Here is a 21493-nt window from a genome sequence, read left to right on the forward strand (position 1 = left end):
CTGGTCCACTGCTGGGACAAGCCCCAGACTCGAGGGCAGGACTCACCAGACACGTGCATACGTGTCCACAGCAGCATTACAACAGCAAGAGGGGGAAGCAACCCAGGTGTCACGGATGGATAATGGGTGAGTAAGGAGAGGAGACACATATGAGGCAACGCTACTCAGCCCTAAGAAGGAAGGAGTCTAAGACCTGCCACAAAGCTGTGAACCTGGAGGACACGGTGCCTGCATGATTCCTCTTAAACAAAGTCCCTAAGCTTGTCAGATCCACAGAGGCAGAAGGTCCAAGGCAGGTTCTGGGGGCTGCCGAGTCAGTGTTTAAAGGGAAGAGTTTCAGTCTGGGAAGACGAGAGATTTCTGGCAATGGATAGTGCACATGTGACTGTAGTTAATGCCACTGAACTGTGCATAAAAACAGCTCAGCCAGTGAATTTCATGTGTATTTTGCCTCACACACTCAGTGTTGATGAAACATAAAACTTTTTCCTTCCTGTGGCACTGACAACACCTACTGTGACTCGGCACCTACTGTGTGCCAGGGTCCCGGTAGTGCACACAGGTACAAGTCCATGGATTCACCAACACATGGACACACCCAGCACATGCTCACCAGCACTGGGGTCCTTACTTCCTAGCCTGAGGACTGATTTGGTGAGACAGTGTCGGGTGGCGGGGAAGTGATATTTCTGGAAATGAGGAAGAGGTGGGTGATGGATGTGAATGGTGGCTGACGTGGGGACCAGCAAGGAGATGCAAGGACAGCTCAGTCTCTGGTGATATAGTCCTGAATTCTGTTCCCTGATTCTTGCATAAATCATTTCTTCCTCGGATTGTATGGAGTTATTGCTACTTAGAAAGTCCAAACACGTCTTTAGAAGCAGAATCCAAAAACTGGGTCTAGTTAAGACAACTGGAAATGACAGCCCAGGAATCAGACAACCAAACAATGAAGGAAGCGAAACCAATTTACTAAAATTTACATTTAAATTTGATCTGCAGTCAGGGTCACCAGGCTCCCAGTGAAGCCCACTCACAGCTGTTACCGGAGGACCGGGCTCTGCATCTCTGAATAATGAGCTGACCACATTGGGTGAACTTGGACACGACCCCAGACTTCGAGGGCTCTTGGGGAGGGGCTATGGGAGCTCTGACCTGCTCTGCCTGGATGGGGGTGGGGGTGTTCAAGTCCAAGGTCTGCCCACGCCTGGAAGCTGGAATTGGAGAGCAGGCAGGCAGCGAACCCCCCACCACTTCGTGAGGAAACGCAAGTGACACTGTGCAAGGTGACACAGTCACATCGTCACACACGCAGCGGCTCCTCTCTCCTGACCCAGCCCCAACGCCATCCCCTCCGGCCCTCCCCAAATGTGCCTGAGACCTTTCAGGATGCGTGCAGCACACAAACATCTGTGAGCTCTGGGTGACACCCAACCCCGTGGAGGATGCTTCCACCTGTACCTCTCAGGTCAGCAGCTGGGCGGGAAGTCCACCGGCTGCTCAGACACCAGCCCCAGCACTTCCAGAGCCAGCGCGGGAGCAGGGCGCCTGGAAGAGTTCCCAGGTCCCCTTCTTCTAGTCCAGGATGACAGGCCTTGAGTTTACAGCATAGCACTCTCTAGGGCGGGCATTTTAGCTCAGCATTGTCCAAGCTTCTGGGCCTGACTGGTAGGATGGGTGAGAAGGTTGCCGCCCAGCGGACTCACTGAGTTCTCAGAACTGGCAGGAATTTGGAGCCTCTGCCCGCAGTGGACAGCCTGGTGCCCCTGCCATGCCAGCGGCTCTCTCCCCCGAACCAGAGCTGGTAGGGTGGGTCCAGGGCCCATAGTTTCAACCACCAACGGGGCAGGGGTGCCTAAAGCCGTGGGTGCCTCTCCCTCCCCGGGCCCGGCTGCCTCCAGGCCGCGACAAGAGTCCAGCCCTAGGTCCCCGCTGACCCCCACCACCCCGGCTGGTTCCGTCTCCGCCAACCCCAGCCCTGCCCAGCCCGGCCGCCTGTCCCAGCCCCAGTCCAGCCCGGGTGCCCTTGCCAGCTGCCCCGGCCCACGCTTACCCGCTCCTCTTCAGCGCGAATGTCCGGCATGGTGCTGAGACAGAGGCCGACCGCCGTGACGGCCACGAAGGCCACGGACACGCAGGCGAAGAGCTTGCCGGCCGGGCCTGAGCGCGGGTCGTCCACCACAGAGCGTAGGTGCCGCCGGCCGCGCGCCAGCCGTCCGCCAGGTCTCGGGGCGCAGGCCGGGCTCCCCGGCGCCCCGCGCTCCGCCGGCCCCGCGCGTGCCTCGGCCGCCTCCTCCTCGCGGCGGCGCAGGCGGCGCAGGCAGCAGCGCTCCAGGCGCGCCTCGTCGATGCCCCAGTAGGCCAGCTCGTCGCGGAAGGCCAGGGCGCACGGGCCGCGCAGCAGCCGCAGCTTTCCGGCGCGCAGCAGCGCCACTATGGCGCGGAAGGCGCACGGGCTGCGGTCGAAGAAGAACTCGTCGCGGCTCACATCGTAGTCGTCGCACACGCGCAACAGCTCGTCGTGGCCGCGGCAGGCGCGCAGGCGCTCGAGGCGCGCGAGGGGACAGCGGGCCAGCGCGGCCCAGGCCAGGCGCACGCGGCAGCCGCCCACGTTGATGATGACGTGCCGGGCGCGGGCCCCGCCGCCGCCGCCCCGTCGCTCCGCGGGCCCGGGCAGCAGGGCCATGGCCCCAAGTGCCGCGCCGGGGTCAGGAGGCTGGGCCTGCAAAGGAACGAAGCGAGTGTTAGGCCGCGGGCCGGATGGAGCTGGGGCCACCCTGCCTGCGCGCGACCCAGGGGCCTGGGACCAAATGGAACCCAGGGCTCCACCGGCCCCGCCGCTCAGTGCTTCTCCCATCCCTGAGGCCCCCCTTACATCTGCATTATCTCTTTGGAAACAGGCTCTCTGACTCAGGAACCACATCACGGAAGTTGCATGGACTCCTGTGGGTTCTTTTCCACACTACTGACGGGAGGTTCCGGTTCTCCCCGAATCCTGCCAGGATGCTCCTCCCCGCAGTGCTTGTTAACATGATGGGGCCGCGCTCGGGCACCAGGTGCTTCCCTGGACTGTGGCCACAGGGACGGAGCACAGAAAGCAAGCAAGTACCAGCCCAGAGCCTCTTTACTGGGCAGTTTGAGGGAGGACATGGGCCGGGCAGTCCTCTGGAGGGGAAAGAGACCGTTCTCAGAGTGTGGACTGAGGGCCGACAGCACCAGAATTATCAGGAGAACCTGCGAAATATGTATATTCCTGGCTCTCCACTTAAAATTCAGAGTGACTGGAAAACTGCATACTAAGGATCTCCAAATATCCTCCCATTAAAGAAAGGATGGAAAAAAGGAAAAAAAATAATCAGAATTGACTTTTTTGGAACTCCAGACACTAACCAAAGGGTAGCAGCCGCCAGGGGACACTTGCGAAAGAACCCCTGAATCTCAGCAACAACATTAACTCAGCATTTTAACCTGCCCCCCAGCTTGACAGTAGCCTTGAAGGTGACACCCTGCATTCTTGGCACTACGCCTGGCACTGGGAGGGGGAGAGTGCACCCCATTCAGGGGGAACCGTACCTGTTGGCACCTTTCTGGTTGCTCCCCTGAAAGACCCGTCAGAGGGCCTGCCTGTACCTCCCCTGACTCGGGGCCCTCCCAGGGCAGAGGTGGCCACCTGAGCAGTTTGTGGAAACCACTTACATGAAAATGTTTGCCGAGACAAGGGATGAACTTTGTGTCGAGGCAAACAACAGGCTAACCAGAAGGCTAGGGAGAAGAGGCTGGGGAATGAGACGCTTTGGAAGAGCTCTGACGAATTCCTGGAAACATAGAATGTGGCTCACATGTCTGGGGCCATGGGCATGCTCTGGAAAGACCTGAGAAGCCTCCACCCTCCCCTGCACCCCCATGCAGGCTCTGCACCAGGGAGAGGTGAAGGGGGTGGGGGGCGTGCCGTGAGGGACAGCCTGCTGGTGTTGAAGTGCCCAGATACACACAACTCATCTGCAGAAACTGGTTTTTGTTTCTGTTCAAGGCATTTCAGATGCTCTGTCCAATCACTTTCTGACCATTAAGCTAATGCAACAGAGACAAAAGACAAAAAATACAAGACAAAGACAAAAAATACAGACTTTGCATAATTTATCAGGAAACAACAGCCCTGAAATGCTTCCCCATCCTCCATGTGGGGTATAGGAGGCATTTAAGCACTGTAGATTAAAAAAAAAAGACTTAATAGAAAAAATGGGCAAAATATCACTGAGTTTATAGTAAAGGGGAAAAAATAGCCTTTAAATATATGAAAAGATGCTCCAGTTCATTCCTTACAGCAAAAGTAAACACCTCAAGTTGCCACAGGTATTGCGTTATAGGGTGGGAGAGGTTGAGGACACAGTTTATTGCATTTGCTTCTGACAGGTAGTAACTGGTAGGTGACGGGAGGTGGAAGGTTTGAACTCACCCTGTGCGAAGCAGGGATGATTGTCCTTACACACTAGGGAAAGGGTCCCTATATCCTAGTGAAAGAAATCTGCCCTGGGGAGAGGATTATAAGATTTCTCTGCCTGCCTCTTTGAGAATACATGTCTAAAAACCCTACCTGCACAGTAAGTATGAGGTTGAAACTTCTGTCTCAATGACCGAAACCTAAGAAATTATCACCCATGAGAGAAGGTCTCACGTTGACCACATCCAGAGACTCTGGTTAGACCACACACAGAATCACCTGGGGCAACTCTGCCCCCAGGGGCATCAGGAAGGCCTGGGATGGTTTTGGTTGTCATGACCAGATAAAACAATTTCCCACTGGTGTCTGGTGGGAAGAAGTCAGGGGTGCCATGAAATCATACAGTGCAAGCCCATGATACCCTAGAACAAGGGCAGACCCAGCCCAATGCCAACAGCACCACGGGTCTGGAGGGACGAGTTTGCCACTGAAGCCTCATAGGTTCCCACTGGTGAAGCCCTGACAGATGAATTTACAAACTGAAATTATAAAATACACAGGGCAGAATCCCACCTGAGCAAACACTGGCAGACACAGGAGTAATAGGGTCGGGCTCTGGTGGGAGGATTATCAAAAATAATTCAAGACATCAAAGAAGAAATTAAAAACCCCAGAGGAAGAAGGATATTATCAAAAAGACTAGGAGAATCTGAAAATGAAACCCAGTTTCCAGAAATGAATAAATGAGACTGAAAATAGAGATGGTCAGTTTGGGGTCAAGCTGGGTCAAGTTGAGGTCAAGATGAGTCAGGTTAGACCAGGTTGGGGTCACGTTGGGTCAGGTTGAGGGTAGGTTGAGGGCAGGCTGGGTCAGGTTGGGTCTGGTTGAGGTCATGTTGGGTCTGGTTGAAGTCAGGTTGAGGTCATGTTGGGTCAGGTTGAGATCAGATTGGGTCTGGTTGAGGTCAGGTTGGGTCAGGCTGAGCTCGGCTGGGTCAGGTTCTCTCACAGGAACCCTCCAAAAGGAGTCAACAGAAGACAGACAACACAGACAAGAGCACATATTAAGATAAAGTGAAGTTATAAATACTGTTCAGTAGGAATCCCAAGGGAAGGAAACTGAAGATAGGAGACATCCGGCTGCAGCTTGGAGTGACCACACGATGGGGAACACCCCCCACCTGGCACTTTTCAGGGAGACCTGGGGACCTCAATCCTAGAGGACCTGACTTTGCGGTACTTTGGGAGAGACATCACTCCATTCCTGGATCCTGGGAGCTGCAGGCAGGGCAGTACCCATTAGGGATGTTGCCTCTGGGGGGTCTGCAAGGGGGACGTCAGAGGGATGTGTGTGAGTGAAAATGAAAAAGGGGAAAAACACACAAGATTAGACAGGGGTCTCAAATATCAGAAGACCAACCCACAGTTGGAGAAATGTTTATTCTGTAGCTGAATTTACCAATGAACTGGAACAGACTAAAACCTGTTTCATAGAGGTAAACCTTTGGATCTCACAAGAGAACTGAAGTATTCTTCTCTAGGAAAAATGTCTTTTCTTGTGCAAAACAGATACCTTCCTATTTGGAGGAGGTGACCTTTAAAATGAGCAAATTTGTTAGCCATCTGTATGTCTTCTTTGGAGAAATGTCTGTTTAGTTCTTTGGCCCATTTTTTGATTGGGTCGTTTATTTTTCTGGAATTGAGCTTCAGGAGTTGCTTGTATATTTTTGAGATTAATCCTTTGTCTGTTTCCTCATTTGTTATTATTTTCTCCCAATCTGAGGGCTGTCTTTTCACCTTACTTATAGTTTCCTTTGTTGTGCAAAAGCTTTTAATTTTCATGAGGTCCCATTTGTTTATTTTTGCTTTTATTTCCAATATTCTGGGAGGTGGGTCATAGAAGATCTTGCTGTACAAAACCCACTGAAATGTTGTAAAGTGATTGGCCTCCAACTAATAAAATAATATTTAAAAAAAAAAATAAATAAAAAAAAAAATAAATAAAAAAAAAAAAATAAATAAAATAAAATGAGCAAATTTGGAAAACTCAGCAGTGGTCGCAGGACTGGAAAAGGTCCGTTTTCATTCCAATCCCTAAGAAAGGCAATTCCAAAGAATGTTCAAACTACCACACAATTGCACTCATCTCACACTCTAGCAAAGTAAGGCTCAAGATTCTCCAAGCCAGGCTTCAACAATACGTGAACTGTGAACTTCCAGATGTTCAAGCTGGTTTTAGAAAAGGCAGGAACCAGAGATCAAATTGCCAACATCTGCTGGATCATCGAAAAAGCAAGGGAGTTCCAGAAAAACATCCATTTCTGTTTTATTGACTATGCCAATGCCTTTGACTGTGTGTATCACAATAAATTGTGGAAAATTCTGAAAGAGATGAGAATACCAGACCACCTGACATGCCTCTTGAGAAACCTGTATGCAGGTCAGGAAGCAACAGTTAGAACTGGACATGGAACAACAGACTGGTTCCAAATAGGAAAAGGAGTACGTCAAGGCTGTATATTGTCACCATGCTTATTTAACTTATATGCAGGGTACATCATGAGAAACGCTGGGCTGGAGGAAGCACAAGCTGAAATCAAGATTGCCGGGAGAAATATCAATAACCTCAGATATGATGCCACCCTTAAGGCAGAAAGTGAAGAAGAACTAAAGAGCCTCTTGATGAAAGTGAAAGAGGAGAGTGAAAAAGTTAGCTTAAAGTTCAACATTCAGAAAACTAAGATCATGGCATCCGGTCCCATCACTTTATGGCAAATAGATGGAGAAACAGTGGAAACAGTGTCAGACGTTATTTTCTTGGGCTCCAAAATCACTGCAGATGGTGACTGCAGCCATGAAATTAAAAGATGCTTACTCCTTGGAAGAAAAGTTATGACCAATCTAGACAGCATGTTAAAAAGCAGAGACATTACTTTGTCAATAAAGGTCTGTCTAGTCAAGGCTATGGTTTATCCAGTGGTCATGTATAGATGTGAGAGTTGGACTATACAGAAAGCTGAGGGGTGAAGAATGACTGCTTCTGAACTGTGGTGTTGGAGAAGACTCTTGAGAGTCCCTTGGACTGCAAGGAGATCCAACCAGTCCATCCTAAAGGAAATCAGTCCTGAATGTTCATTGGAAGGATTGATGCTGAAGCTGAAACTCCAATACTTTGGCCACCTGAAGAACTGACTCATTTGAAAAGACCCTGATGCTGGGAAAGATTGAAGGCAGGAGGAGAAGGTGACAACAGAGGATGAGATGGCTGGGTGGCATCACCGAGTCGATGGACATGAGTTTGGGTAAACTCCGGGAGTTGGTGATGGACAGGGAGGCCTGGTGTGCTGCAGTCCATGGGGTCAGCAAAGAATCAGACACAACTAAGTGACTGAACTGAACTGAACTGTACCTTGGCAGGGAGCCACGCTGCTGGGCCCCTGGGGCCCCACGTCCTCCCACAGGTTCATGTACTGATGGACTCCCAGGCTTTAGCATCTGCATCTTTCGTGGGGACGTTCTCGGACTCCGGGGTCCACCTGCCTGCCCAGCACAGGCCAAGCAGGAGTGAATGGTGAGGGAGGTTCCTGCCCCAGGGAGAGTCAGGCGGGGTCGGGGGGAGCTCCCAGTGGGGACAGCGCACCCCAGAGATGGGTCACTGCAGAGCGCCTCCAGTCTGCCCACCACTGTGGGCCTGGAGAGGGCTTTGTCTCCTCGCTTGAGAGCCAAGCTCGGTCAGGGAAGCACAGCAGGGGGTGCTTGGGAGACAGGCGCAGAGCCCCTTCCCACACCGCTTCTGCTGTCAGCCCCCGGGTCTGCGGGGAGGGGGCTGTGCTCGCCCCCCCTCTGAGGCCGCTCTGGTCCTTGCCTGGCCTGGTGCCCCTCCAGAGGCTCACTTTCCTTACAGCCGAAGTGCTTCACCTCTGAGTTGACACGGGTTCACGAGAACGAACACATGAGACCAGCCACGTGACAATCAGAAAACGTGATCTAAATGAGAAACGCTTTTCTCCAATCAACCAACTAGCACTTGACTGTGGCTGAGCTAGTTTAAAATAAAACTGTGTCCAACCTCCTGACAATAAGGAGAACACAGGTTAATATTTGGTGAGACACTGCATTGTTTTTCAATTCTTATTGTCCTACCAAGACAAACATCACATGAATTAAGATAAAAATCATCCACGTTTTAAGTACAAAGACCCAAAGGTAAAGAACTAATTTCAAATAAAACATGATTGTTAGGAAATTTCAGTCTTAAAGTACTATTAGGAGCATTCCTATAATTTCTGCCCAGTTGTTAACCTCCAATGTGTTCAACCATTTTTTTTTCCTGGAATGCATTTCTTTTCTATATGTCAAAATTACACAAATTGCAAATTACACTTCTAAAGTGTATATATGAACAGAACCAAAAACATGTTAATTAGATCTATTTTCAGTCATGCTGTTGACAGAAAGATTGATGATTATTTTCAGTTATGATTTATGATAACTTCATATAGTCTCCAAATCTGTAAGGCACATAGAAATTTGATAGCTAATAACTCTTATCCACAAAGCACGCTGGATGATGGTAAAGCATGATGCATATAGCAGAATTGCATATAATTGCCCCAAAGGTTTTTTAAAATTAAACTTTCAATTTTGAGATTGTAGAGATCCTTTTACCCAACTCGTGCAGTGGTAGCATCTCGCAAACCTCCAGGGTGACGCCTCAGACACAGTCCGGACAAGGAGCGTCCATCACACCGCGCCCCCAGCATCTCCATCCCTCCCAGCCCCACCCCTGCCTAACCTGGCCCCAGCGGTCTGTGCTCTGTCCCTGAGCTCCTGTCATCCCAAGCAGGATGTATAAGAGGACCCACACTGTCAGGTAACCTGTGAGGACTGGGTCTTTTCGCTCAGCATAACTCTGAAGATTCACCAGATCATGGCTGGTGCAGTGCTCACAGTTGTATAACCCTCTCAAGGTGAAGGATGGTTGGCTCATTTCCAGGATTTGGCTGTTCAGAGCAAAGCTGCTACAAACATTTCCACAAACATCCCCCCATCATGTGGTTAAATACCCAGTGGAGCAAAAGTTTTTACTTTTTGATAAAGTCTAATTTACATTTTTTTCCTGACTGTGCTTTTGGTATCAAGAATAATGTGCTTGATCCAACATCCCAAAGATATTCCAGTGTTGTTTTCCCAAAATTAATGTTTACACTTTATACTTAAGTCTGTGATGCACTTTGACATAATTTTTGTACAAGGTGTGACCCTCACAGGAAATGCCTGTCAACCCCATTCTTGGAGGTGGGCATCCCCAAAGATTTTGAAAGCAAGCCACAAAATGTTTGTTAATCTTGTAATTTATAATAGAGTCATTTTAGAGAAATTCCACCTGCTCTGGAAACAAGCTACAACAAAATAAAACCAATGTATTTTTTTTCCTCTAGAAATTTTACCCCATTTGCATATTGAGTATCTAATTCGTCTTCATGTTCTTGATACTCAGTATCTTCCACCTTTTTTGTAAACTGTGTATAAGTATAAACATGTAAACAGTCAGATGTTTTGGGTGTCCACTGACTCTGATTTCTAAACAAATGCTGTTTCTAAAATTATTCTTAGAATAGCAGCTACTGAAAGTGCTTCTTAAAAAAAAAAAGTGCTTCTAGTCTCTCCAGGATGACTCAGAATTTTCATACATTCCACTCATTGTAGGCACATCTGGCTGGGAGTCCAGCAGCCTGGGGACGTACTGTACTCACAGTTGAGAGGCGATGCACACCCGGTGTGGGTACCTGGAGCCCTCTGTTCAACCTCTGCCCGTCGGGAGTTTGAAATCAACAGCCTAGATGGCAGTGAATCTACCTCTAAGCGTCTGTGAAGCTCTGATAGTGCTACTGAATAAAGAGAAAAGAAACGCCCGATCTGCTCAGAGTGTGGATCTGAGCACACCAGCACAGCTTGTAGGTTCCTGCGGCCAGACACGCTCTCTTGCTACGTGATCGCACCTCAGCCCCCAGGACCGCTTCTTCCCAGAGCAGCTCACTTCTGACGGGAAGCAGGAGAGGCCCCAGGTGAGCAGACGATAGGAAGCAGACTCCTGTGTGAGAGCACATGCATCAGTGGTCATCACAGACGGGCTCCTCCGGGCGGACTTGGAAAGTCTGAGTACATAGTGACTGCACAGGAAACCTAAGTCAAGCCCCACGTCTATGGTGCATACACGCTACACAGTGACAGAGGGAGGAGAGAAAGAACACGCGCCACCATGGGGAACAAGACATTCGTACGGTCTGGAGAGAGGGTGCGGACCCTGTCCACTCCATGACCCTGTGGTCACATCTGGCACCCGGGTAGCAATGGAAGGCAGTGGTCAGTCTCCGCAGCATCTGGCTCTGCCCTGGGCAAGACGAGATCCAGTCAGACGCCCAGAACCAGGTCCCTGCATCCAGAGAAGACGGGAGGCCTGAGGTCTTCAGAGTCAAGGACAAGGAAAGGAACAGGTGGGAGGGATGTCACAGGATGTGGAGTGAGAGGCCGCGAGATATAACCACACAAAATGCATAGACCTTGGTTAGAGTCTACCAGAAAGCCTATAAAACACAGCTTGGGGACAACTGGGAAAATCTGAAATACTCATTATTGTTAATTTTCTTAGGTGTTATAATTGAATTGGTTATGGAAGAGAATGGCCTTATTTTTAGGAGATGCACGCTCAACTACTCAGGGATAACTGTCTTGGCTTCTGTAAACTACTTCCACATGGTTCATTCATCTCATATATATATGAACACACACACATATATACACATACATCTCATATGTATTATATATATACTTCTACACAGATGGCTAGGTTTTCACTGTACTACTCTTTCGACTTTAATGTATGTTTGAAATTTTTTACTTGAAAAGAGCGAGAAAGAAACAGCACCCCCACAACCCAACCCAACAAAACACAATTTTGGTGATGTTCCTTTCCTCCTTATGAAGTAAGATGCAAAATAATGTACAACGTCCATTTTTATTTATGGAGCTATTAATAATGACTATGTTGTGTGACAGTTAATTTTATGTGTCAACTTGAGTGGGTCATGGGGTGCACCAGATATTTGTCAAATATTTTTCTGGGTGTTTCCAGTAAGGTGTTTTTGAATGAGATTAACATTTAATCTGTAGAGTGAAGCCAACTGCCCTCCCAGACGTGGGTGTCGTATACGAAGGTTTTTTAAGATAAAAGCCCCAGACGTGGGTGTCGTACACAAAGGTGGTCAAGATAAAAGCCCACTAGGCAGCCAAGCCCAGCTGCCCCCTTAGCTTCCTCGGCCACACAAGGCACCCCCCGCTGCCCACGCTGGCTCCTTGGTCCTGCTCCTTGCGTTTCTGTGCAGGACGCTCACATCCTGACTGGGCTGAGGGTTATCCCACCTTCCCTTCCTGGCCTCTAGGACAGAACCTGGCCCAGCCTCAGGCACTGGAGCCCAGGCCAAGGACTCCGATCTGCCTTTGTGCTTTTCCTGGTCACAAGGTCACTCAGAACCAGCACACTGGTCATGACCGCCTGGGCCACACGACTTGACACGCGTCGTTCGTTCATGTACACAGCATGCTTTCATCTCCTTGGAAATGGTCCGTCTGTAGGGAATTCTCTGAAAGTTTGTTTCTTTTAAACAACCAGTCCCAGATTTGGGTTTTTGTTCTATAAACTTCTAGTTACTAATTTCTCACTTTGCAAACATCACTCACACCCGTGGGCGTCAAAAGAAAAACAACTAGAGTAACAACGGAAATTCCTAGCGACCGTAACATCACATCTAGCTGCACAGGAGAGACTTAGGCCCAGCAGTGAGGGAGCCTCCATTCACTGCAAGGCTGAGAAACACAGAACAGCCCATCCCGGCCGCTGTAAGGGGAGGGAGCCCTCTGCCTTGCCCGCCAACAGCAGGTGATGGATGGCAGCAGGTGGGCAGGTGAGGGGGACGTCCCAGATCTGGGCAGGTCGGTATGTGTGCTGCTGAGGGGATGAGGCCAAGACTCTGTTTCTGTGAAAACGACGCATGATGTGTGCCAGTGCTGTGCAGGCTGGGTTCTCGCCTGTAGGTGGGAAAGCCTCAGATGGAGCCGAAGCCGGGATCCTCAGTGTTGCTGCCCCAGCCAGCTCCTTGAAAGCTGCTGAAACCTCTCCAGATCTCAGGGTCCAGCTGGTGAATCAAGGTAGTGGATGAGATGATCCCAAGGCCTCCTCCAGACTCAAGGTTCATAAATAGCAGGTAAGAGTGGAGAAGATGGTAGGCCTGGTCTCTTGGAAAAAAGCCAGAGAGAGCGGGAGGATCGAGGAGGAAAAAAGCAGCAAGAGCTGAAGAGAAAAGAGACCTGGGCAGGGGGGCAGAGCTGGGGGTGGGGGCACAGTTGGGGATGGGGGGGACACCCAGGGTGGGGGGACACCCAGGGGCAGGCGGGGATACCCAGGGTGGGGGGATACTTGGGGGCAGGGGGGCACATGGGAGCAGGGGGGGACACCCGGGGTGGGGGGAGACACATGGGGTTGTGGGGGGACCCATGGGGGCAGGTGGGGTCACCCAGAAACAGGTGGGATCATCCAGGGGCAAAGGGAACACCCGGGGGTGAGGGGGACACGTGGGGGCATGGGGGGACACGCAGGGGCAGGTGGGGTTACCCGGGAACAGGTGGGGGTCACCCGGGGGCAGGGGGGGACGCCCGGGGGTGGGGGGGTCACCCATAGGTGGGTGCGTCACCTGGGGGCATGGGGGGACACGCGGGGGCAAGGGTGACACCCGGGAGTGCAGGGGGCCACCCGCGCCAGGTGGGAGGGTCACCTGGGGGCGGGGGGACACCTGGCCACAGAGGGGGAACACCTGGGGGCAGGCAGGAAACCCGGGGTCAGGTGGACATGGTTCCACTCAGGAGGTTCGTACTCTCGGTCACCAGCTGACCCTTCAGTCTGGACCCTGGGGCACAGCCTTTAAGAATAAGGCCTCCCCGATGTTTCCTCGATGACCCTCGTGCTCCTGGGGTGACCATCCCGAGGAGGATGAGGCTGGCTGGACCCTGGTGCCCAGGGGACAGGACGGGAGGGCAGCGCCACAGGCTCTGCAGGGCCAAGCTTACCGTCTTGCCAGCAGTCCCCTCCCGCCCCAGAGCTCCTCGCGGCCGTCTCTCTCTCTCTCCCCACACTCCGTCTGTCGCAGTCTCTCCTGCCCTCCTCCCCAGCAGGGCCTCACACTCTAGCGGGGCTGGCCAGTTCGTCCTGCCAGTTCTTTCTCCAAAGCTCTCTCCGCCTCTCGTTGGGCATGAACCTCTGAGGAAATCGCTGTTTTCTCAGCCCCCTCATGTTGAGATTCCCTGGGCCATGGCTTAATACCACAACTCCATTTTCCCCGTGGGGGGTGGGGCCGCACACAGGACCCCTCAGCCCCGCTGCTTTCCCCGCGTCAGGCTCATCCCCGGGGGGTTCCCCCGCTTCTGCTTGGGCTCTGCTGGCCCCTGAGATGACAGGTCCCCCTCCTGCAGGCACTGCGTCTAGACCCTGGTCGGCCACGGGCTTCTTGGAGAGTCCAGGACACGTGGCTCATTCCCTCACAGACACATACACGGTGGGTCTGGGGTCCTGAGGACTCTCTGACATGGGCTATGGTCACAGGACTCCTGGGAAGAACCTGTATTTCAGGGCACGTTTATATTTATTCCAAGCACCCACTTGGTTGCATCGTGATGGTCGTTGTATTTTCCTCAAACACTGTTCTCACTCCAGTCTACACAGTGTTGGACACTCAAGGGCAGGGTTTTGAGTGGAAACATAGTACCTTCTCAGAAACTGCTCCTTGCCTCAGCTCCTCTGTCTCCATCAGTGAACTAGACAGACAGCTGTGGTGTTGCATGATAAATGTACAACTGTCACCTTTCGGCTCAAATGTGAGGCCCTGAACCATATCTCCCCTGCTTCAGGGGAGAGTTCTTTCTTGCTGGAGGCCAATCTGTGTCCCATGTCCTCACCCCACCTCCCAGAGTATTCCGTCCTCCAGCCCCCAGCCCAAGCTGCAAGGGTTCTTCGTAATCAGCAAATGAGCAACTCACAGGCAGCCGTACCCTCCAGCCCCAGGCAGCCCCCAGCACAGCTTGCTCCTCGCCCTCCCTCCTGGACGAGGGTCTCCACGGTGCCTGCGCCCCCCTCACAGGGCACCCTCCTGGACGAGGGTCTCCACAGTGCTCCACCCCCCCACCCCTGCCACCTCACGGGGCTCTCAGGGGACCAATAGCATTTCCCTCTACAACCCTCCCCTCTCTGGCCCACCTGGGGCTCCTCTGCCCCCCTACCTGTTCCCCCAAAGGCCTGATCCCCTCCTGGACGCCTCTGAGCTGCCCCAGAGCCCGGGGGTTACTGGGGCTCAGGCTACTGCCCACCCAGCTCGGGGCCTTGCTGACCCCATGTGAGCCCCGCGGCCCCTCCAAGAACAATCGTCTCCGAGGCTGCTTGGGCCCCCTCACCCTCTGCCGGGTTCAAGTTCGGGTCCATAGACTTGGAGCATGAACCTCCTCTTGGATTTGAGGACGTCTCCCGGAGCCTGAGTGCCCTCAGGTTGGAAAAAGCAGTTATGTTCCAGGACGATCGTAGCTGCTAAGTCTGTTTCAATGTACAGGTTGAGGACTATAATTAGCACATCTGTATGCAAACGTCTGCTGCATCAGTTTTCTCTGAAATCTCTGTTCATGCGGTGCTTCTGCTCCTGCGGCCAGAGAAGCAAGGCTGCCACAAAGCCCAGGCTCTGCGAGATGCTTCGGAGCTGTCAGGGCATGGGGGGCAGCCGCCCCGGGCACTGGGGGCGGCTCACAGCCGACAGTTGGAGGAGGCGTCACCGGGGGGGCTTCCACTGGAGTGTGTCCCTCTGCAGCATCTTGCAAATCCCCCCAGAGCGTCTCTTGGGGACGGGGACAGACCCTCAATGTGTCAGGGCCCCCAGTCGGCTTGTCTCCCCAGTCAGTTCCTAAGCCCACATAATAGAAGCTCTTTGATGCCTAAGACAGATGGAGAAATTACAGAGCCGTCCAGAACTCGTCCCCTGCCCCTCTGCAGGGGACCCCGTGGGGCTTCCTGAGCTAAGAGGCTGAGGTCCTGGTCCAGCCTGGCCCTGCACGCTGACCGTGGAGCAGACATTTATACAGGACGGAGCAACGGAAACTGCAGCAAATGGAAAGGGGCAGGTTTGAGGTTCTCAGAGTCACGGCCACTACCTCTCCTGCCCATTGCTGTCTCTGGTGGGCTTGGGGGGGGGGGTGTTGTGTGGACCTGTATCTCCCCTCCTGAGATGAGAGGCTGCAGCCTGAGGGCACAGGGCTGGCCGGGACCCGCCTGCAGACCCTCTGTGCTCCGGGGCCTGCAGTACGGGTCTCCGGGCTGGCCGCCAGAAGGAGGCCTGAGGGCCCCCCCCCCCCCCCCCCGCCTCCCCGTGAAGACCGGAGACCGGGAGATCCCCGTGACCCGGGGAGAGCAGTGGCCTTCTCACGGCCCTGGACTCCCTTAGCTCCCTGAGCAGGAAGCGGACAGTTTCCAGATCACTGAATTTTTACTTTACAGTCAGGACGGTTCTTAATTGGTAATTTCTTTCTTAAATCAATTTTATTAAGCAAGTGATGAATCATTCCCACACTGTCTGCTGCAGAATGTGACGTACATAAGCCGCTTCCATGTGATCCCTGTGGTGCTGCGGGTCCCCGCTGGCTGTCGCCACAGGGACGTGGGGCCAAGGGGGGACCCCGGCCACCTGCTCCAGGGACGAGGAGGAGACCTGCCCGAGCTCCGCCAATGGCCAGATCCAGGTTGGAGGTAAAGCAGGAGGGGCCGCAAGAGGACAAACCAGCCTGAGAAGCCGTGGGAAGCAGCTCTGATGGCTGTGGGGCGACAGACAGACAGACTGACTGAAACATGAGCGGAGTCTGTCAAGTCGGCAAATTCTCACAGGCTGAAAACATCCTTCTGAAGTGTCAGCAACTCGAGAGGCAAAGCAAGCCTAGAGAGACGTGCTGCCTCAGAGACAGAGGAGAAACACGACCCAGACGACCCAGACGTGGGTCTAAGGGACTAGGCGTTGGGGTGGGGGTGGGTCGCCGCTGGATTGGTTGCAGCCCAGTCCCCGTGCAGGACAGGGTTCATTTCACAGAGCTTTTTGTTAAAATGTTAACATGAGAGGAAACTGGGTACAGATACAGGAAAAGTCTATGCTAATTTTTCAGCTTTTCTGTAAGTTTAAAATAGTTCAAATAAGAAGTTTCTTTATATCTAACTTTTTCCATTTCAACCCTGAGGTACTGGAACGAAAAGCACCTTGGGTCTGAATTTGATGAGTTTCAGTGACGCCTTCACACCCTTCTCCGCAAATATTAGCGCTAGGATTTTGTTAAAGGCAAAACCTGCTGGCATGCTCAGCCCACTTCTCTCTCTGTGTGTGTTCATCGCTCAGTCATGTCTGACTCTGCAACTTTATGGACTGTAACCTGCCAGGCTCCTCTGTCCATGCAATTCTCCAGGTAAGAATACTGGAGTGGGTTGCCATTCCCTTCTCCAGGGGATCTTCCTGACTCAGGGATCGAACCCGTATCTCCTGCATTGCAAGTAAATTCTTTACCATTTGAACCACCAGTATGACACAAAAAACATACACAACAAAATTTAAAAATAAATCAATTGGACTTGATTAAAATTAGACTTCTGTGCATTGAAAGACTATCAACAGATAGAAAAGACAATCCACAGAACAGGAAGAAATATTTGCAAATCATATACCTGATCAGAGTTTCGTATCAAGAAGATCCAAAGAACTCCTACAGCTAAACAAAAAGAGAAACAACTCAGCTTAAAAATGGGATAAGGACTTGAATAGACCTTTCTCCAAAGAAGGCAAACAGCCAACAAGCGCCTGAAAAGATGCCCCATAGCACTGGTGTCTCGGGAAACGCAATCAAACCACAGTCCTGCCCAGCATCCCTCCACAGGCTTCTCTGATGCCCGCTGTCCTGTGGGCATTCAGCCTTCTCCTCATGTGGCCAAACCCCCTCACCGGCCTCGGAGTCAAGGGGGTCCAGCCATGCCTCTCCTCTGCCAGCGCTGTGACCTCTGGGCCCTTCTTATTTTTCTTCTCTCATTTCTTGATTTGCAGATGCCTCAGTTTTTCATTGGGCTTCCCTGGTGACTCAGTGGTAAAGCATCTGCCTGCCAGTGCAGGAGACACAGGTTCGATCCCTGGGTTGGGAAGATCCCCTGGTGGAGGAAATGGCAACCCACTCCAGTATTCTTGCCTAGAAAATCCCATGGACAGAGGAGCCTGGCAGGTTATGGTTCATGGGGTAGCAAAGAGGACATGACTGAGCAACTAAGCAACAAGCAAAAACCCAACAATTTCTCATTCAACCACGTGTTCACTGAGCTGCTAGCCCGGCCAGGCAACGGGCTAGACCCTGGGCTCTGAGGGGCTGCACCGAGAGTCACCGGGATCCTGGCAGCCTGGTCAGACCTCGGGCTGCCGGACACCCAGCTCTGCCACCCGGGGGCAGGTCACCCTGGCACCAGGATGAGGTTCTGTCTGGGGCACTGGGGCCCCTGCAGGTCTGGGCTGGTCCAGCACCGCAGGTCTCCAGAAGGGCGACGCGCAGTTGCTCTGACAGCAGCTCCATAGTCTCCATAATTAGGACCTCTGAGGAGACGCCTTTGCAGCCCCTAAGTGATGGGGGGGAGCTGTGACTTCAGAAAACAGCACTTTTAGAAGCAATGCTGCTTCCTGTTGGTCAGTGGGAAGCCTTCTCCCCTTCTCCTTTTATCCATGGGTCAAAATAAGTAAAAACACATCCTGCTCCTGCAGAGTCTCAGGGCCCCCTGCCATGTGCGTCCCCGAGGCCCCCTTTAAAGGGGCACAGCTGTGCGGCTCCTGCAGGGACCGGGTGTGACTCTGACAGGAGACCCTTCCTGGGAAGCACCCGTGTCGGCTACACTTCTCCCCCGGGGGTCGGTCCCTCGGAGGCAGGGTGTGTCCCAGCCATGGTCCTGCCATGCTCACTGCGCTGGACAGGCTCACTGGTGCAGGGCTGGACCAGAGGTGGAGGGGGCTCCATCCATCAAGCCGGGAGGATCTCCAGGCAGAAGCAGTGGGGAGGTTTGGCAGCAGGCCCTGGATGGGGGGCTCGGGGGGTCGGTGGGGCAGAGCCTGAAAGGGCCGCTAGTGTCGTCCCTGCTCCACAGCTGGGCTAACGAAAGACGATTCCACAGACAAGGGGTCTCACTTCCTGATTTCATCACTCACCACGGGAGTCCCGTGGGGGTCTCGTGGTTACTGGTTCGGAGTCGGTGCTCTCACGGCTGTGGCCCAGTTCAATCCCTGGTCGGGGACCTGAGATTTCACAAGCCACATGGCACAGCCAAAAAAATAAAATGAAATAAGAAAACCTTACAAAACTGTAGCAAACAAAAGTGTGTCACTGGCATAAAGATGGATTTATGACCAATGGAATGGAACTGAGAGCCAGGAAATAAACCCTTGAATACACAGGTAAATGGTGCCAAGACCATTCAAGGTGGAAAACCATCTTTTCAACAGATAGTGTTGGGAAAACTGCATATCTGTATGCAAAAAAGGAAGAGGGATCCTTATACCCTTACATAGGATACAGGATACAAGCTTAGATTCTATATCTTACACTATATAAAGAAATTAACTCAAAACAGATTAAAGACTTAAACATAAGAGCTAAAGCCACAAAACTCTTAGAATAAAAAATAGGACCAGAGTTTCATGACACTGGGTTTGGTGGTGATTTCTTGGATATGACACCAAGTGTGTGCTGAGTCCCTCAGTCGTGTCCGACTCTCTGCAACCCCACGGACTGTAGCCCACCAGGATTCTCTATCCATGGGGATTCTCCAGGCAAGAATACTGGAGTGGGTTACCACACAGGGTGGTAACCTCCAGGGGACTTTCCCAATCCAGGGATTGAACCCAGGCCTCCCATATTACAGTCAGATTCTTTACCATCTGAGCCGCTAGAGAAGCCCAAGAATACTGGAGTGGGCAGCCTATCCCTTCTCCAGGGGATGTTCCTGACCCAGGAATCAAACTGGGGTCTCCTGCACTGCAGGCAGATTCTTTACCAGCTGAGCTACAAAAGCAGAAATAAAATAAGGAAAAGTAGATTAACTGGATTTTATCAACATTAAATAATTTTGTTTATGAAAGAACACTATCCACAGAGTGGAAAGATCAGAATGTAAGAAGAAAATATTTTCAAGTCATATATCTGATCAAGGATTGGTATCTAGAACACATGGAGAAGTCCTGCAACTCAAAAACAACAGCAACAGAATAATTTTAAAAATGGACAAAGGGCTTGAACAGATATTTCTCCAAAAAAATATATAAGCACATGAAAAGATGCTCTAATAACACTGGTCATTAGAGAAATGAAAATCAAAACCACAATAAGATACCACTTCACATCCATTAGGGTGGCTATTATAAGGAAAAACAAACAAACAGAAAAAGAGGATTGGTGAAGATGTAGAGAAATTTGAACACTTGGGATTTTATTGTTGTTGTTCAGTCACTAAGTTATGCCTGACTCTTTACAACCCCATGGACTGCAGCCCGCCAGGCTTCCCTGTCCTTCACCGTCTCCCTGAGTTTGCTCAAGCTCACGTCCATAAGTCAGTGATGCCATCCAACCATCTCGTCCTCTGTTCTCTTGGAGGTGGGAATATAGAATCATATAGTCACTATGGAGAACAGTATGGTGGTCCAGCAAAAAATTAAAAACAGAATCACCATGTGGTCCAGTAATTCCACTCTATGTGTCCACCCAGAACTGAAAGCATCCACGCTCACAACAGTGAAAGTGGGAGCAGCACAAGTGTCCCCGAAGAGTGGGCGGGTCAGCAGCATGTGTGACAGACATGGGGAATGTTATCATGTGTCATGAAAAGGGAAGAAGTTCCAACACACGCTGCAGCATGGGTCAACCTCGAGAACATTGCACTGAGTGACAGAAGCCAGCCACAAAAGGGCACATGCCGTGTGAAGTCCCTGGAGGAGTCAAGTTCACAGACAGGAAGCAGGCTGGGTGGGGTTGGGGAGGGGAGCGAGGGCTTCATCAGGACAGAGTTTCAACAGGAAAATGAGAAAGTTCTGGAGACGGAGGATGGGGGTGAGGGTAGGAAGGCAAATGCATCTGATGCCACTAAGCTGCACACTTAAAGACGGTTAAAATGGTCACTTCTATGTTATGTATTGTTGTTGATTTACTTGCTAAGTCGTGTCTGACTTTTTGTGACCCCATGGACTGTAACATGCTGGATTCTGTCCATGGAATTCTCCATGCTAAAATACTGGAGTGGGTTGCCATGTCTTTCCCCAGGGATCAAATTCGGGTCTTCTGCATTGGCAGGAGGATTCTTTACCGCTGAGCCACCAGGGAAGCCCTATGTTATTTGTGTGTGTGTGCGTGCGTGCCAAGTCGCTTCAGTCGTGTCCAACTCTTTGTGACCCTATGGACTGTAGCCCGCCAGGCTCCTGTGTCTGTGGGTTCTCCAGGCAAGAATTCAGAAGTGGGTTGCTCTGCCCTCCTCTGGGGGATCTCCCCGACCCACGGATCGAACCTGCACCTCTTAGGTCTCCTGCGTTGGCAGGCATGCTCTTTACCACTGAGCCACCAGGGAAGCCACATGTCATGCATAGTTTACTGCAACTAAAGAAAACAACATCGCCAAAACCACGCAGCTGCTTAGGCCTTATTGCTGATCAGTTTTCAGATTACAGGGATCATGAAGAAAGCACTGTTTTTATGTCCGAAACAGGAAACTTGGGTCCCTTAAGGAACTCGGCCTCTGCCTCGTGCACTTTCCTCCCAGCACACGCAGCGGCTCCCATTTCTGTTCTTTCCTCTCTGCTACAATCTCCCTCTCAGAAGGCCGTTCAGAAGGTTCAGAGCAGACCGTGCAAAGCTCGCACTAGACTAGACATGCACTAGGCTTGCTGGAAATACCCGCTGTGTTTTGTGCTG

General features: G+C 51.7%; 1 protein-coding gene across 4 annotated transcripts in view; it reads right to left on the bottom strand.

Annotated features, from left to right (window-relative positions):
* Positions 1-21493, bottom strand: part of KCNG2 (potassium voltage-gated channel modifier subfamily G member 2) — a 52639-nt gene that overhangs the window by 18776 nt on the left and 12370 nt on the right. For 3 of the 4 annotated variants that reach the window (XM_065935107.1, XM_065935108.1, XM_065935109.1), the window contains exon 2: positions 2054-2722. In XM_065935107.1, coding sequence (XP_065791179.1) covers positions 2054-2686 — 633 coding nt within the window. In that variant the 5' untranslated portion in view covers positions 2687-2722. Of the gene's footprint in view, positions 1-2053; positions 2723-2875; positions 2949-21493 lie in introns of those variants that run through there. The other variant, XM_065935106.1, reaches the window with a different exon arrangement.

Source organism: Muntiacus reevesi, chromosome 4 (genome assembly GCF_963930625.1).
Source record: "Muntiacus reevesi chromosome 4, mMunRee1.1, whole genome shotgun sequence".
NCBI classification, from domain to species: Eukaryota; Metazoa; Chordata; class Mammalia; order Artiodactyla; family Cervidae; genus Muntiacus; species Muntiacus reevesi.